The sequence below is a fragment of the Protomyctophum parallelum genome (assembly GCF_964188405.1).
Source record: "Protomyctophum parallelum genome assembly, chromosome: 23".
NCBI classification, from domain to species: Eukaryota; Metazoa; Chordata; class Actinopteri; order Myctophiformes; family Myctophidae; genus Protomyctophum; species Protomyctophum parallelum.
In genome coordinates, this window is record NC_139715.1 from 7,812,497 (window position 1) to 7,829,920 (window position 17,424).

General features: G+C 42.8%; 1 protein-coding gene across 3 annotated transcripts in view; it reads right to left on the reverse strand.

The window, feature by feature from the left end:
* The window catches only part of prkx (protein kinase X-linked), a 70,341-nt gene extending 55,305 nt beyond the window's left edge, over nucleotides 1-15,036 (reverse strand). For all 3 annotated transcript variants that reach the window (XR_014568908.1, XR_014568909.1, XM_083759027.1), the window contains exon 1: nucleotides 13,943-15,036. Coding sequence is in view for 1 of the 3 variants with exons in the window: in XM_083759027.1 (XP_083615153.1) it covers nucleotides 13,943-14,117 (175 nt within the window). In the remaining 2 variants the exon portion in view is untranslated. The remainder of the gene's footprint in view (nucleotides 1-13,942) is intronic.
* Nucleotides 15,037-17,424: the final 2,388 nt, after the last annotated feature.

Sequence of the window (17,424 nt, forward strand, 5' to 3'; positions counted from 1 at the left end):
GTCAAATACCATCTCCTGTGTCTTCTTAACATTAAGAGTTAGGTGGTTGTCATCACACCACTTAACAAAGTTCTGTACCTCTGAAAAGTAGTCAGCTACATCCCTATCCTTATCCAGAAGGGCTAAGATGGCAGTATCATCCGAGAATTTTATGATGTAATTGTTCGGGTTGCCACTTCTACACTCATTAGTGTACAGGGTAAAAAGGACAGGTGAGCTAACGCAGCCCTGGGGTGCTCCAGTACTCATGGTTCTGCTCTCTGACATAGTGCCATTGACACTGACCCTTTGTGTGCGTTTAGTTAGGAATGAATGGTACCATCTAATAATAAGCGGATGGACACTTAGGTCCCTCAACCGCTTAATTAATAAGTGTGGCTGTATTGTGTTAAACGCTGAGCTGAAATCTACAAGAAGAAGGCGTGCATAGGCTTTGTTATTGTCCAAGTGTTTCAAAAGAAAATGGTCCAAGGTCAAGACTGCGTCCTCTATACCCCTGTTGCTCCTATAGGCAAACTGAAAAATGTCCAATGAGCAGCCTACCGCTGCCTTCAGCAGACTGACAATGATCTTCTCAAAGCATTTCATGACTACTGAAGTCAAGGCGACAGGACGGTAGTCATTATTTTCTTTGCAGCCTGCCCTTTTGGGAACAGGAATTATGATAGAGTCTTTCCAGGTGGGGGGAACAGTACATGAGTCCAGTGATTTCTGGTAGATGGGACACCAAGCCTCAGCTAGCTCCTGACTGCATGAATGCAGCAGCCGGCCACATATCCCGTCTGGACCTGAAGCCTTCCGGGGACATGTGTGGGAAAACAACCTCTGGACTTCACGTTCATCTACAGTAATTCCCAGATCACTGTGTGTGGATACAGACTCTAGGGCAGCATTTTGTTCATGCGAAAAGTCAGCTGTTTCAAACCTTGCATAAAAGTTATTTAATTCATCTGCCTTTTCCTTTTCATTAGCAACACAAAGGCCCTTCTTAGCTGGAGCCATGTTGGTCATGGCCTTCATAGATTCCCACATTCTTTTGGAATTAGAAGAGGAGCAGTAGGCCTCAAACTTCTCCTTCTCCTTCTGTTTAGCCTCCCTTATTTTAAGGTTAATCTCCTTCTGAATATTCTTCATGGTTGACACAGACCCATCTCTCTGTTTTTACCATCAGACAAGTCTTTTCACTCTGGAGCTATCACCCCGTTCACTGATTGGTCAATCCTTCAGGACATCACCGCGAGTATGATGGCCTCAACTCTTATCACCGTTTTAGGTGATAAGCTATCACCTAAAACGGTGATAACCCATCACCAGTATGTATGAGCCTTTAGCCTACCAACTACCCAAGTCTTAATGGATTAAAAGAAATTGCTAATTTATAAGATCACAACATTGCAATATAATTTAGGCATTTAACTTAATCCAGAGCGATTTACAGTAAGCAAGGTTAACACAAGGTAATAATAGACATCAAATGCATAGTCAGTGTAGTGCCTCAGTAATCTAAAGTAAAACAATATAATATCAAAGATTAATATATACATTGAAACTATACAAACTATAGGATGCCAGGTCAACAAATTAACCTGGAATCTAAATTACATTGTAACCTTTGAATGGTCGTCAAGGCTAGGGCAACTGCTATAACCCATTCTGAACGGGCACCCATTTTGGTGTCAGCATCATGTTGTGCTTTAGCTATTTAAAAATAGCAGATCTACAAGCTCATATCGCGCCACCGAGTGGCGCGATACGAGCTTGTAGGTCTGCTATTTTTGAAAAATCGAAGAGCGACTGACATTTTTAGAATCTGATCTCAGGTCAGAATGGGTTCATCAGACCAGTGTGTGTCCAGTGGAAAGGTCGTATGAATCTGATCTCAGGTCAGAATGGGATAAAGTACAACTCGGTAGGACCCTATTGACCCTATTTATCACTGCATGTATAATTGCCTATACTTAATTAGGTCTTCACAAAAGTCAAATATTGACAAAATATTCGCTTGGCTGGCTCTACTGAAATTAATGCGAAATTCAACATTTTTTCGGCAACAGTTGGAGTTGCCCATGTTTATCTGCCTGCCATGACAGGAAATGTAATCAGTGATTCACCATTACTCTCCCAGCATTTTGTTTTAAACCCGCACACACACGCACGCACACGCACGCGCGCACACACAAGCACACACACACACACACACACACACACACACACACACACAGCAGAGCGCAAGTGGCCGCGGGCAAAAGAATATCCCGATATCCCGAAGAGTTGCCTCATGATTTCAATGACAATTAAACAACGGCATAACGGATAAGTGGCTTTAGCTGATTTGTTTTTAGGCGGGCAAATCCCCTCTCATCAGACAAAATGGCTCGGCAAATTGGATTTTCTATGCAGGGCTCATAACTAAAGCCCCCCCACGCCACCCCCTTCTCCCCCACCACCACCACCACCACCACCAGCACTGGATGACCGCTGTATCCCGCTGTCCACATCCCTGGCAGGCATTAAGTTCAGACCTGAATGCCCCCTGCATGTGGTGGATATTATCCCATTCTGAACGGGCACCCATTTTGGTGTCAGCATCATGTTATGCTTTAGCTACGAGCTTGTAGGTCTGCTATTTTTGAAAAATCGAAGAGCGACTGACATTTCTAGAATCTGATCTCAGGTCAGAATGGGTTATTAAAGCTGGATGAATTCCACAGAGCAGAGCACGCGGGCAGCAGCGCGCTGAATAATAAATCACAGCACCTGTTTCAACCAGGCCACCGAAAGAGCACAAAACGCTGCACGGTTGTTAGCGCAGAAACCCCTCATCTCCATCTTCTAACTTTTTGTGGTTTTCGTAAATTAAACGCCCCCTACTCGATCATACCATAGCATCACACAAGAAGCATCCAAAGTAGCAGACCTACAAGCTTGGGACGTGGCACAAAGCGACGCTTTTTGAGCTTGTAGATCTGCTATACCTTTGATGCTTTTTGTCATGCAGAAAGAGAGAAACCGCTTATCTACATATAACTGTATGTGTATTTGCGCAAAATAAACCCATTTAGGCCTGACGTCGAAATTAAAACAAAAAGCTTTCTAAATCATGACAATTTTCTGAAAGATTTGAGGCACATTTTAACGGTTTTTCAAAAATAGCAGACCTACAAGTTCATGAGCTTGTACAGTAGATCTGCTATTTTTCAATAGCTAAATTAAAATTGGGCCTAAAATGGGTTAACGCCCTACTTCATCATGGTACGGGGTGACGGGGTCACACAAAAAAATCACAAGATCTGCTACTTTTTGTTGTGCAGGAATCACTTATCTGCAATTATTCTAACTGTTTGTGTTTTGTTGAAAATGAACAGCCTACTTTGACCATGCCACAGCGTCACACACAAGTAGCAGATCCACAAGCTCAAAAGCGCCAAGTTTTGAGCTTGTGGATCTGTTCCTTTCGACGTTTTTGAATCTGAATAGTAACAGTTTTTGGAAGTGTAGTTTCCACCGGACGGAGACCAGCTGTTCATGAAAACAGGTTTGCCACACAGCCTCTGGGTACAGTCAGTCAGTCATAGGTATGACACAGCCTCTGGGTACAGTCATGGTCTCAAATGTCCCGTTGTCCATCAAAAAAGAAGGAGAACTGGTTCAGTTATTTCCCCCCCCCCCCTGCCTGATTTTGAACCAGTGTTTCCACTGAAAATGAATTGGTTCAGAACCCTAAAAGTTGGTTTTGAAACCGAAAGAACTTTGTTCTTGCCCTCGACTGCGAACCACAGTGGGCATGACTATATTACAGGTCGGAAGATGCAGATGTGATATAAACAATGGCAAAAAGCTAAAAGCTAAAAAGAAAGAAGAAGAAAAACAAAAAAGATACAAGAAAGAGGAAACTGTAACTGCCATTGACAATTGAATAAGAAAATGTTTCAATAGTTCCACCACTTAATCCCCCCACAGCCCATGATCACTGTTGCTGTGTTATTGGAACTGCATTTTATATAGTATTTGAATGCATTTGTGTATCTTATGTAATGTCGTTTTTATTGTTGTAAACTGACTGCCGGTGTTCCAAAGACAAATTTCCATTTTATGCCAAATTTAATATGACATTGGACCATTTATCTTTATTGAATTTCCCCACGTGAAATGGACATTTCGACCAGTCATATTTGACACATTGCTGGCCGGGCCTGGAATCGATCGATGGGGTAGGTACTAGGTACTCCTGCTCCCCCTGGCTCCCCAGGCCGGCTCTATAACCTCTCTAATCTCTTCAGCTACTGTATGCTGGCCCCCGATTACAACGGTTCTGCTTAACACATGGGCTTTCACAGAACCGGCAATGAACCGCCGGTTCCGTGAAAGCAGCATCGGTTCTAGAACCAAAGTTATTTTGGCCAGTGTCCCCACAGGGAACCGATATGATCACACCCCTATAGGCCTAACACAGTGGTTCCCAAACTTTTCAGGTCAAGATCCAAAAAGAAAGATCAGATGTTATCCCAAACTAGTGAAAATAGCTGCATCTACAAGCACACAATGAGTCATTGTGTTTCTTTTTTTATATACATATTTATTTTTAAATGTAGGAAAAGAAAATGGGATTTTTACTCAAGTCATGACCCATAAAAATTGGTCTGTGATCCACAAATAGGTCCCGAACCACTGTTTGGGAAACAGTAGCCTAAAGTATATACAGTACTGTAGGTTCCTATTAATCCTACTGTATATAAACCCATTGTAACTTCATTTTAACCATGACAGCAGATTCATCAAAAATACCCGTCTTTTTTCTGGTGACTCATACTGCCCTCCTAATATGTGAGGGGCCATGTTTTTTATTTCTTCCCCATTTGCCGTTTTAATTTATATTTTATAATTCTTTGTTTGTTTTTGTCTCCTCCGTCCTCCTGCTGGAGCCGCTTCTTTTCCCAAAACAATTATTAGAAATAAATTAAAACAGTAAATGAAAAAACACAGCCACCTCATGTATTAGATGGACAATATCAGTCACCAGGTTTTCGATGAACCTGATTAAAATTGAGTTTGAAGTTACACTGGGTTTGTATAGGAAGGGGGCGGGACAGCTAAAATGAATATAAAATAACTAAATACTGAGCAACTTAAAAACTGTCTGGGGTGTTCACATAAGCCTGAGTAGATGATGAAATGACCAAAAGTTATTATTATTATTTTTTTGTTTATTTAAAATTCCCTTTAAGCTTCATGTTATGTTTTGATTATGTCTGAAGAAAAGAATATTCTCTATTATGGCCGGGGGTGACGGGGGTCCCTCCCTCCCTGGCACAAAGTATTTAATCATTGGCCTGCGACCGTATACGGGCGTCCTTGACATGAAAATGTTTGATAACAAACCATAGCGGTTGATATGTAGGCTATTGTATGTCACAGTATGATAACCAACCACTGGCCACTGTGGTAGGCTACAAAAAGTATGATAACCAACCACTGCAGTAGGACACAAACAGTATGATAACCAACCACTGCAGTAGGACACTAACAGTATGATAACCAACCACTGCAGTAGGACACAAACAGTATGATAACCAACCACTGCAGTAGGACACTAACAGTATGATAACCAACCACTGCGGTAGGACACTAACAGTATGATAACCAACCACTGCGGTAGGACACTAACAGTATGATAACCAACCACTGCAGTAGGACACTAACAGTATGATAACCAACCACTGCGGTAGGACACAAACAGTATGATAACCAATCACTGCAGTAGGACACTAACAGTATGATAACCAACCACTGCAGTAGGACACTAACAGTATGATAACCAACCACTGCAGGACAAAAACAGTATGATAACCAACCACTGCAGTAGGACACTAACAGTATGATAACCAACCACTGCAGTAGGACACAAACAGTATGATAACCAACCACTGCAGTAGGACACTAACAGTATGATAACCAACCACTGCGGTAGGACACAAACAGTATGATAACCAACCACTGCAGTAGGACACAAACAGTATGATAACCAATCACTGCAGTAGAATACACAGTATGATAACCAACCACTGCAGTAGGACACACAGTATGATAACCAACCACTGCAGTAGGACACTAACAGTATGATAACCAACCACTGCGGTAGGACACTAACAGTATGATAACCAACCACTGCGGTAGGACACTAACAGTATGATAACCAACCACTGCGGTAGGACACTAACAGTATGATAACCAACCACTGCAGTAGGACACTAACAGTATGATAACCAACCACTGCAGTAGGACACTAACAGTATGATAACCAACCACTGCAGTAGGACACTAACAGTATGATAACCAACCACTGCAGTAGGACACTAACAGTATGATAACCAACCACTGCAGTAGGACACTAACAGTATGATAACCAACCACTGCAGGACAAAAACAGTATGATAACCAACCACTGCAGTAGGACACAAACAGTATGATAACCAACCACTGCAGTAGGACACAAACAGTATGATAACCAACCACTGCAGTAGGACACAAACAGTATGATAACCAACCACTGCAGTAGGACACTAACAGTATGATAACCAACCACTGCAGTAGGACACAAACAGTATGATAACCAACCACTGCAGTAGGACACAAACAGTATGATAACCAACCACTGCAGTAGGACACACAGTATGATAACCAACCACTGCAGTAGGACACAAACAGTATGATAACCAACCACTGCAGTAGGACACACAGTATGATAACCAACCACTGCAGTAGGACACAAACAGTATGATAACCAACCACTGCAGTAGGACACAAACAGTATGATAACCAACCACTGCAGTAGGACACACAGTATGATAACCAACCACTGCAGTAGGACACAAACAGTATGATAACCAACCACTGCGGTAGGACACTAACAGTATGATAACCAACCACTGCAGTAGGACACACAGTATGATAACCAACCACTGCAGTAGGACACAAACAGTATGATAACCAACCACTGCAGTAGGACACACAGTATGATAACCAACCACTGCAGTAGGACACAAACAGTATGATAACCAACCACTGCAGTAGGACACACAGTATGATAACCAACCACTGCAGTAGGACACAAACAGTATGATAACCAACCACTGCAGTAGGACACAAACAGTATGATAACCAACCACTGCAGTAGGACACAAACAGTATGATAACCAACCACTGCAGTAGGACACAAACAGTATGATAACCAACCACTGCAGTAGGACACTAACAGTATGATAACCAACCACTGCAGTAGGACACAAACAGTATGATAACCAACCACTGCAGTAGGACACAAACAGTATGATAACCAACCACTGCAGTAGGACACAAACAGTATGATAACCAACCACTGCAGTAGGACACAAACAGTATGATAACCAACCACTGCAGTAGGACACAAACAGTATGATAACCAACCACTGCAGTAGGACACTAACAGTATGATAACCAACCACTGCAGTAGGACACTAACAGTATGATAACCAACCACTGCAGTAGGACACAAACAGTATGATAACCAACCACTGCAGTAGGACACTAACAGTATGATAACCAACCACTGCAGTAGGACACTAACAGTATGATAACCAACCACTGCAGTAGGACACTAACAGTATGATAACCAACCACTGCGGTAGGACACAAACAGTATGATAACCAACCACTGCAGTAGGACACAAACAGTATGATAACCAACCACTGCAGTAGGACACAAACAGTATGATAACCAACCACTGCAGTAGGACACAAACAGTATGATAACCAACCACTGCAGTAGGACACAAACAGTATGATAACCAACCACTGCGGTAGGACACTAACAGTATGATAACCAACCACTGTGGTAGGACACAAACAGTATGATAACCAACCACTGCGGTAGGACACACAGTATGATAACCAACCACTGCAGTAGGACACAAACAGTATGATAACCAACCACTGCAGTAGGACACAAACAGTATGATAACCAACCACTGCAGTAGGACACAAACAGTATGATAACCAACCACTGCAGTAGGACACACACAGTATGATAACCAACCACTGCAGTAGGACACAAACAGTATGATAACCAACCACTGCAGTAGGACACAAACAGTATGATAACCAACCACTGCAGTAGGACACAAACAGTATGATAACCAACCACTGCAGTAGGACACTAACAGTATGATAACCAACCACTGCAGTAGGACACAAACAGTATGATAACCAACCACTGCAGTAGGACACAAACAGTATGATAACCAACCACTGCAGTAGGACACAAACAGTATGATAACCAACCACTGCGGTAGGACACACAGTATGAGAGCTAACGTGAGAGCAGAGCCTCCCTTCCACTAAATGCAAAACTGGGTTGTTTCTAAAGCAGAAGTGGGAGCGAGGCCGACGCCGGCCAGGTAGATGATGGAGCCCGAGGGCATGAGTGAGCTAATGAATTTTTAATTGGGCCGCTGAAGTCTCCTCTTTTGGCCCGGGCTCCCAATATGCTTTTAGGATAAACATAGAATGGAAACTGATACGGGGCTTCCTCCGAGATGCAGGCCAGGCAGGCAGGCAGCAGATCTGGACCCTCTCCTCTTCCCCCTCACGCCTCGTTGGTCGTCGACATGCCAACGCTTTCAAAAAGCAATCAGCTAGATTGAGAAGGGATCACTCTTCTTGTGGAATGAGGGAGCAGCATTCTTTTCGGTTTTAAAAAAGCACCTCCATCAGCGTTGACCCCTGTGTGACCTATGATCTGTCCTGGACGGATTGTCCTCATTTCAGTCTTCGTATCAGAGAGGCGGAAAGTCGTTTGCGAGAAGAAGCCATTAGCATTCTGCATGGCGGCTAACGTCATTACATCTTTATTATATAATAAATCGAGTAGAGAAACTCCTCCCGTATGCTCTAATCCAGGGACGTTCACGTTCAGGGGCCGAGGACCTCTTAGCTGAGAAAGAGAGATGAAGCAAGGACCCCCCCCCCCCACACTAAGAGACGAAGCAGGGACCCCCCCCCCCCACACACACACACACACACACACACAAATTGTGTTGCGTCATCGACAGCTCCATCTTCAGCGTTGTGTATATTATTACACATTATCTTTTCTATTAATAGGTCACCTGGAAGAACTTCAAATCTTCAGAAAGAAAAGTTTATGAAATATATATAGTATATACTGTATATAATGCTAAAGGTGAAATCTGTCTTCATCAAGGCAAGAAATCTGTTTCAATCTTCCCCATACTAAATCCACTACAGACAAAGCAAACATCTCGGCCGCTGTCGAAAAGGCCTTGATATTAACAATGGGTGGGGAGGGCTAGTTTAAAGGCATTACAAAGTCAGGCCCGGAAAAGTGTCAAGAGGACTGGCTGAGCCCAATGCTTTGAGCTCCAAAGCTTGCGTATCGTCGGACTGGGATTTTTATATATCCCAATTTCAGATTTGCATAGTTTAACTTGGACCACTTCAGCCTATCTGCTTGTTTTATTTATAGTTTTTATACCACACCCACGGTGTGGAAAATCACATGGAAGGTCAGAGTTTATGCAACAGAGAAAATGGATATGAAGGAAATGTTATCGGGCCGTACTGTCCTGTCCTATGCAATAGAACTCCATCATCAAACACATAAACATGTACACTGTCAACGTTTATGATTATGACCCATTTATTTATAACCTGCTTTCATGATGCATGAGAATTCATGCAGCCTTTAATTAACCATATGAACCTCCCCCTAGTGTATTCTGCATTGAAAATTCTGCGAAAATAGATCTTCACAACGCGACACGTTATTTTTGGCAAAGACATTTAGTGTCGAGGGAGAAGGAGAAAATAAAAACATGTGGGACGCAGGTCAACAAAAATGCATAGGGTATAATTAACTTGTGTCAAGTAGTAAACAAACAGAGGAGCTTTCCATGTTTGTCTGGCTAAGAAATGTTCCCTGATCATCGCCATGACTTTACAGTGCAGCGTGTCCATGATTTCCATCCTGAGTACCTAGAAATTTTGATTTGTTAGCCCTACTCACAACGAACAGATCACAAGATCACTGCATACACAGGGCAATTGTAGGCCTGCCCTTCATGTTCAGTTATAGGCGAGTATATGCAACAACTGCACTTCAACGTCATACAGTACCAGTAGTTTCCTCCTAGTATTTTCCAAGGAAGATTTTTGTTACCAACAAGGTCACATAATTTCATCCTTCATTCACGCATTACTAAACTTAGATGTGGGCACACCCAACCCAAATGCACGCATCTAAACTTGTTTTTGAACGACCTATAAAGAATATATATATATATATCTCATTGGCCAAATTGTCCAATAATATAAGAAAGACATTTTGAAAATAGCAGATATAAAAGCTCACAACAAAGCTTGTAGATCTGCTAATTTTCACAAGTTATCTGTGGAACGACCGAGTCAGAACAAATTTGAATGCCTCAACTCCTACAATCCAAGTGCTCATCAGGGTGAGGGGGTCCCCAGTTCAAATATGATTATTTATTTATTCATTATTTGTGGGGTCCCCAGTTTAAATATGATTTTGGCGGTGGTCCCCAGTTCAAATATGATTATTTGGGGGGATACTGACCTGTAAAGTTATTCTATGATCAGCACAGATTTGCCCTCTGTATCTTCGACACTTATCAGGCCGATTACACGATGGCCAAAACAAGGTCTCAGCCAAAACGGGAGACCTTTCTTGAGCTAAATCTCATCATCATGTCTCTCTAGGTCGTCCTCAGACGAGCCCTCCATCCTTCCCTCCATGTGGCAAAGACTCAAAGTCAAAATATTATTAGAAAACAGTTTTCGGAAAAGCTATAGCTATCTAATGGGCTTGCTGCTGTCAAGGCCCAGAAGCCAGAACAGAGCACTGGGGCCTATTTCACGAAACTTGGATTAGAGATTAAGCCGGCCTTTAACACATATCCTGGCTTAATATATCCTGGATCAGTGCTTAACCGGTTTCATGAAAGCTGGTTGATCTTGCCAGATTAATTTAACCAGTTAACCTGGATATGTTGAGGCTTGATTCGGTTTCATGAAAGTGATGCTACATAAGTTACCATGGAAACTAATGCTTTGGACTTAGCCTGCTCCGGACCAGGCTAACAGCCAGGTTTAACCTAATCCTGATGTCTTTACTGTTCATTAAGCAGTCAAACTGATCACAAACCAATGATGTTTTCCAGATTTATTCAATTATTATGGTTTTATGTTGCCTTATTTGTATCGGTCTGCATTAAAGGACTAATTTAAGCACTATATAAAATCAAATAACCAAAATATACAGGCTGCACAACATCATGACAGCTTGTGAGCTTGTAGATCAGCTGCTTTTGGTGAATGTTCCCCATGAATAGGTTTGCTGTCGTGCAAGTGCACGGTTAAGAAGAATTATTATATTATATTATATATATTTTTTTTTGTAAAAGTGAAAACCACTAAATATTACCATTACTCATTGTTTTACAACATATTACCATTGTAACGTTTCACCCACTACTAGTCCTACATACTTACACCTAGAAACCCCATTCAAACCTATTTAGGTTCATCCTACGGTGGACATGTGTGCCTGAAAAGGAATCTTTGAAATGTTTCATAGTTTTAGAAATATAGTGCTTTCAAATTTGAGACATTTATAGGCAGATAGTGGCACTTAAAAAAATCACTTTCACCTAGAAACTCCATTCACACTTTGTAAAATTCAGCTTACTGTGGAGACACATGCTGGAACTTTTTACTTTGAAATGTTTTGTAGTTTCTGAGTTATTTAACTTAAACGCCCAATGCATTCTCAATGGCAATAGCACAAACTTTGGCATGCTACATGAACCATGACCCGGCCCTGTCTGGACAACAACCCCCTTCCCCAAAGGTAGCTCCCTCAGAGGAGGGAGTTATGGCCAAATATCACAATGCGACAATATCATTATGCTTACAATATTAAGAATTCTGTTTTAAGTTAATAGTAGTGGTAAAATGTAAACTATATTTTTGGGGTAGTTAATCATTCAGTCTATCCACTATTGAGTGGCAGCGGTGGCCGAGTGGATTGCGGAGCGGGCTAGATATCGGAAGGTCGCCAGTTCGAATCAGCGGTCCGACACGTTAAAATTACCACCGTTGAAGTGCCCTTGGACAAGGCATTGAACCACTACCATGAAATGCTCCATGTGGGCCTGGCTGTAAACAAGTATCTGATGCTTAGTCCAGTTACCCTTGGTAAACTTGATTTACCAGAACGCATTTCTTCTTCTTCTTCTGAGAGTATGTTCTCTCTTTAATTACAGCAGCAGTATTTATTTTAGAAGCTTAAGTCCTTGTATCAGTAAGTCTTGAATAGATTAGTAAAGATAATGAGACATACAGAAGGGGGCTGTAATGCAACTATTAAGGATGCAAACTGCCTTAATACCCCATGAAGAAGAAGGATCAGTAAATCTGTGATCCACATAAGGGGTCTAGAGACAAAAAGCCAGACTGTCTATTAAGCCTGGCTTGCTGATCCCGGCTCGCCAAATCCACCAATTCTGAGCCTCACTTGGCTTTAGTGGAACGGAATAAACCAGGCTGTAAAGATCAGGATTTAAAAAGCCTGGCTTTGGCCTAAATCCTGGATTAGTTCATCCAAGTTTCGTGAAACAGGCCCCTGATCTCACTGATCTCTCGTCCAAAACTATTGACATAGTTTTGACCTTGTTGCAGAGACAGGGATTGATCAGTGTTAAAGATGGCATTCTGTCTGTGAGCATGATAATGTATTGTTTTTTGCCTCTCCACCCATTTACTGCCCTACAACGCCAAAGTTCAGTAACTACCGGCAGCATACACAAGACTTATTTGTGTATCCCAAAGGTCAAATTAGCCTTTGTGATTGTGGGAGAAAAACAAGATATAAAACAGTTATACAATTAGTGTAATAGCCTCTCACCAGAGCGAGATTACGTGACGTGACTCACATCTCCAGAGGCCATGGCCTTTACGTTTGAATACAGTGGCTATAAAAACTTTAGATTTAGGCCCCGGACCCCAATAACACATGGGAAACTTTACATTTAGGCCACGGACCCCCTGTACACATGAAACCTTACCAAATGGACCCTTAGAGACCTGTAAGGTCCGTAAGGTCCAGTTGTACACTCTCAAGAGTTACTAGCAATCCTTTACCTGGGGACTGACACCCTGGGACCCCCTCAAGGACCCTTGTGGGGTCTCCGAAGTCCGAACGGGAACGTAGCGATGTTCCCCGGCTGCTAACCCTAACCCCTAAGAAGGTAAGTGGGGAACATAGATCCCGGGGAACATAAGACCCGTAGCACATAGAACGGAATATGTCTGTACACAGACAATTGTGTCCGGCATATATAATATTGTCCTCTCATTTTGAATGTCCAAAATGTAATTGTGGAAAAGAAAACCACCACAAGCCAGCATGGTGACGAGTCCGACCCCTGCCCGGGGAACATAGAACCTAGAACCTGGGGGAACATGGGGACGACACCCGGAACAACTAACTCACCCAGTGTGGTGAGTTTGCTTTCAGGTCGCGGACCCGGCCGACCGGGCAACCATCAAGAAACACAACACGAGATGATGATCTGTCTAAACACCTGAATGTGGCCAGTGTGAACAAGTGTGAACCCATAGTCATATCGAGGTATGATTTTTTTTTTATCGCAGACCCAGAACGTTTTAAAAAAAAGCGTTAAATTGAAATTGTACCTATCATTTTAGAATGGACAATTAACTTTTCGGGCAAGAGGGCATGACCTGTACTTGCCTGACGGGCAAGTGCCTGAGAGTGTCAAACTGTCAACCGCTGTGAACACATACTAGAACCTGGGGAACATAGAACCTGGCATAGGGATGATTGATGATTGATGGACTAACTCACCCACTGTGGCGATGTTGTCCAGGTCATCCAGACAGTAGGTGCGGCTGTTGGGTGGCGTTTCTTCCCCAGGGGAGCAGGAGGACACCACAGAGGAAGAGTTGGCGGCGTTGGTCCTTCCATCCTTTACACCGTTCAGCTCGTTGTTCAAGCCGACCTTTGCTTTGGACGAGGCCATGTTGTTTCTGTTTGTTTTGTCTTGTTTTTGGCTTCTTTTTTTTAGGGTTTTTATCCTTCTATCTCCTGCACGTAGGACGATAAGTTATAGTTCAAGTTCACTATGTTGAGGACTGACAATCCACCATGACACCAATAATAAATATCACCAGTTTTGCAAAGGGAATATGATACTTTTTTGGCAGCAGTGACAGGAGCAGAGGCAGCTTTCAGTTCATGTTTCTTTGTCTTGGCTTGTTTTTTGTTTTTTTAGCACACTCAGCATCAGGCTTTGGTTCTGACTTGGACCCTAAAGCTCAGTACTGTAGCATCTATAGGTTCCTCCTTTGGGACGGGGTTAAGTTATTTACTTCCGCCTCGTTCACTTAAAACACCATTAGATATATTGATGAACTGAATTGAGTAAGAAGGACCCCAATGGGAACAAAGAGAGCCAATATAGGCTTTCTTGGGTTTAAAATCCTCTTAGCAGAGCTTGTATTGAACTGTACTTTCCTGTGCTTTTTTTCCTCTCCTGCAAACTGTTCAAAAAGTATCCAATCAATCAGAAAGCGCCATTACGCAACACATAAAAGTAAACAAGCAACGGTATAGGCTAATGGTGACAGGTGTACACACTGTAGAGACCAATGCGAACCTTTAGCAGGCTAAAGCTAGCGGCTAGCAACCCTCCTCCGTTCAGTTCAACAGCATTCTGTCCCATATGTGTGGTTCGGGTTGTTGTGGAGGTTTCAGAAGCTACGGTATATCACTAAACTAAACGCGGTCTCACAGGGGTCGTAGCGGGATGATGAGAGTCCTGGTTGTGTCCGTTCCTAACCTCCATTGTTGTTGTCCGGTGGTCCTATCGGTCATTCAGTGTCCGTCCATGGAGAGCCTCACCCAGCGCTCTCCCCTCTGTCTGTCTGGGCTGCTACAGAGTACAGTAACAGCCAACACAACAACCAACCAACCGTCCAACCCGGAAGACAAGCGGCACGGCACCCTCTGTTGACAAAAATGCAGCCAATGGGAACGCAGTTCTGCCGCGAAGCTTGGCCAATGGCGTGTCGGGGGAGGGGCGCGGCCGTCTCTGCTCCTGCTCCCCCCCTCTCTGTCATGTTTGACAGTTTGATAAGGTTGATTGATGAATGTATTAACAGATTGGAGAATTACAGTACATTTCAAGCACAACTCAATACAAAACTGTTAACTGTGGACGACAACATAAAGTATTACACTTGTTTAAATTACAATAGGGCCCCACCATGTTCAATTCATCATAACTTGACACACGCACGGGCGGGCATGCACACACGCACGCACGCACGCACGCACGCACAGAGAGAAATGTCTTATATCTCACACGTGTCATCAGACTCATCATCATCATTCATCTTCATCATCATCATCATCATCATCATCATATTTTGGCTATACTTTCTTCCTTGTATTAGTAGCCTATATGTAGTATGTACATATATTGTATTGTATTGTATTGTATTGTATTTGTATTGTATTGTCTATCAGTTTCTATGTCCTTTACATGTTTGTTTTAATGATCCCCCATCCCATGGGGGTCAAGGGCCTACAATGGTTCTCAAACTCTAATGATGACCCAAAAATGCTCGGGCCCCATCTGGTATTATTATAGTGTGCCATGGGTAGCCTATAAGCCTATTATACCCCCCAGAAACAAAAACATAGTCACATTTATCAAGTGATAATTCCCAAAGAATGTAGAAGAAAAGCTAGTTTGCCTGTAATATCTCCTGTAGCCTACTGTTCCAAAATATTCTATGACAAGTTTTGGGTCTGAGGCTGAGAGGCTAAATGTCATCAAATGGTGGTCCGTGGCTTAAATGCAGAATAAATAATGGAACTTGACATGAAAAGCGTTGACCTGTCCTAGAAAGTAGACACTCTCTGATAGCAGGCTATCCTCCGGTAGCCACGCCCCCTCTCCCCTCCACAATATAGGCTACAAATACAAACAAACAAAGACACGAGGTATAGTAACTAAAAAAAGAGTGATTTGCTATAAATAAACAACGTATTATGTGACTTTTACACCTCATGGAAGTTGAGTCGAGTAGTCTGGGTTGTTAGGAAGAGAAGTGCCAAGTGTGTGACAGTTTCAAAGAGAAGTTAATGTGATTTTTATTCTGCAGGTGAGTTTAGCTACCAATGCTAAACATTAACGTGCGCGCGTGCGTGCGTGCGTGCGATAGAGAGAGAGAGAGAGAGAGGGAGAGAGGGAGAATGGGTGAAATGAACAAACAAAATGTAGCTTGAAGAAGGTTATTTAACCCTGACCCAGGCACAGGTGTTGCCAAACTTGCCAGTGTCAGAGGTAAACTAGTTTTTGACTGTGAACTTGTTCTGTATCCTAGTGTGTTTAACGGCTTACCGGTATGTTTATTTACTTTGTATCTAGAACAAAAGTATATAGGACTTTGGTCAGATAATAAATATAATTTAATATGAACTCAGCGAACATTTGGATTGCAGTTATTTTGATCACACGTCTGAACTTCTTTGGCCAGTTCCCACTTGTAAAAGAGACGCAGTCTCAATGTGTTTTTACTGGCTAAATAAAAACCAGTAGCACCCAAGTATAGGGACTTGGGTGTTGTGTTGTGACAGGATATAATATGAATGTAGTGTATACTACACCAGAATGCTATGTGCAGACAGTACTAAACATCCAAGGCTGAGTGAGAACATGGCAGCAAGGGGAATGACACCATAAGCTTTAAGGGCAGCTCAATTAAGAAATTGAGCTTCCCAAGAGCCACATACTGTTACACTGACAACAAGCAACAGCAGACAAACATACTGCTCTCGCAGCTCACTTTCTTCTTTCTACCGTACTTGTACTCAAAGCTTATGGTGTCTCTCTCAACCTGCTCCACAGGTACACAAGCCAGGGTGATGATCCCAGACCCCCAAGCTCCGCTTCTTCTCAGCCCTGCAGACCCCGAGTCTGTTAATTCTCCTGTGACATGCTGTGAGTGCTGTATCCTAGAGCCTGTGCCCTGCCCTACTGTAAATCCCTGACCACTTTACTACACCAGAATGCTATGTGCAGTACTAAACAAACAAGGCTGAGTGAGAAGATGGCAGCCAGGGGAATGAGGCTGGTCGGTGCCATTGATACTGGGAGGAAAGTACTGGCCAGATGTATGGAGGATGGACATGACTGGAGACGCCGCTGGAGGGCTCATCATGAATTGGGTTTCACAGCTTGACCCTGGACATCGCTTACACTGTACACAACTGATGAAGTCAAGTTGAAGATGGCACAAGGTAGGAACCTTTTTGAGCGG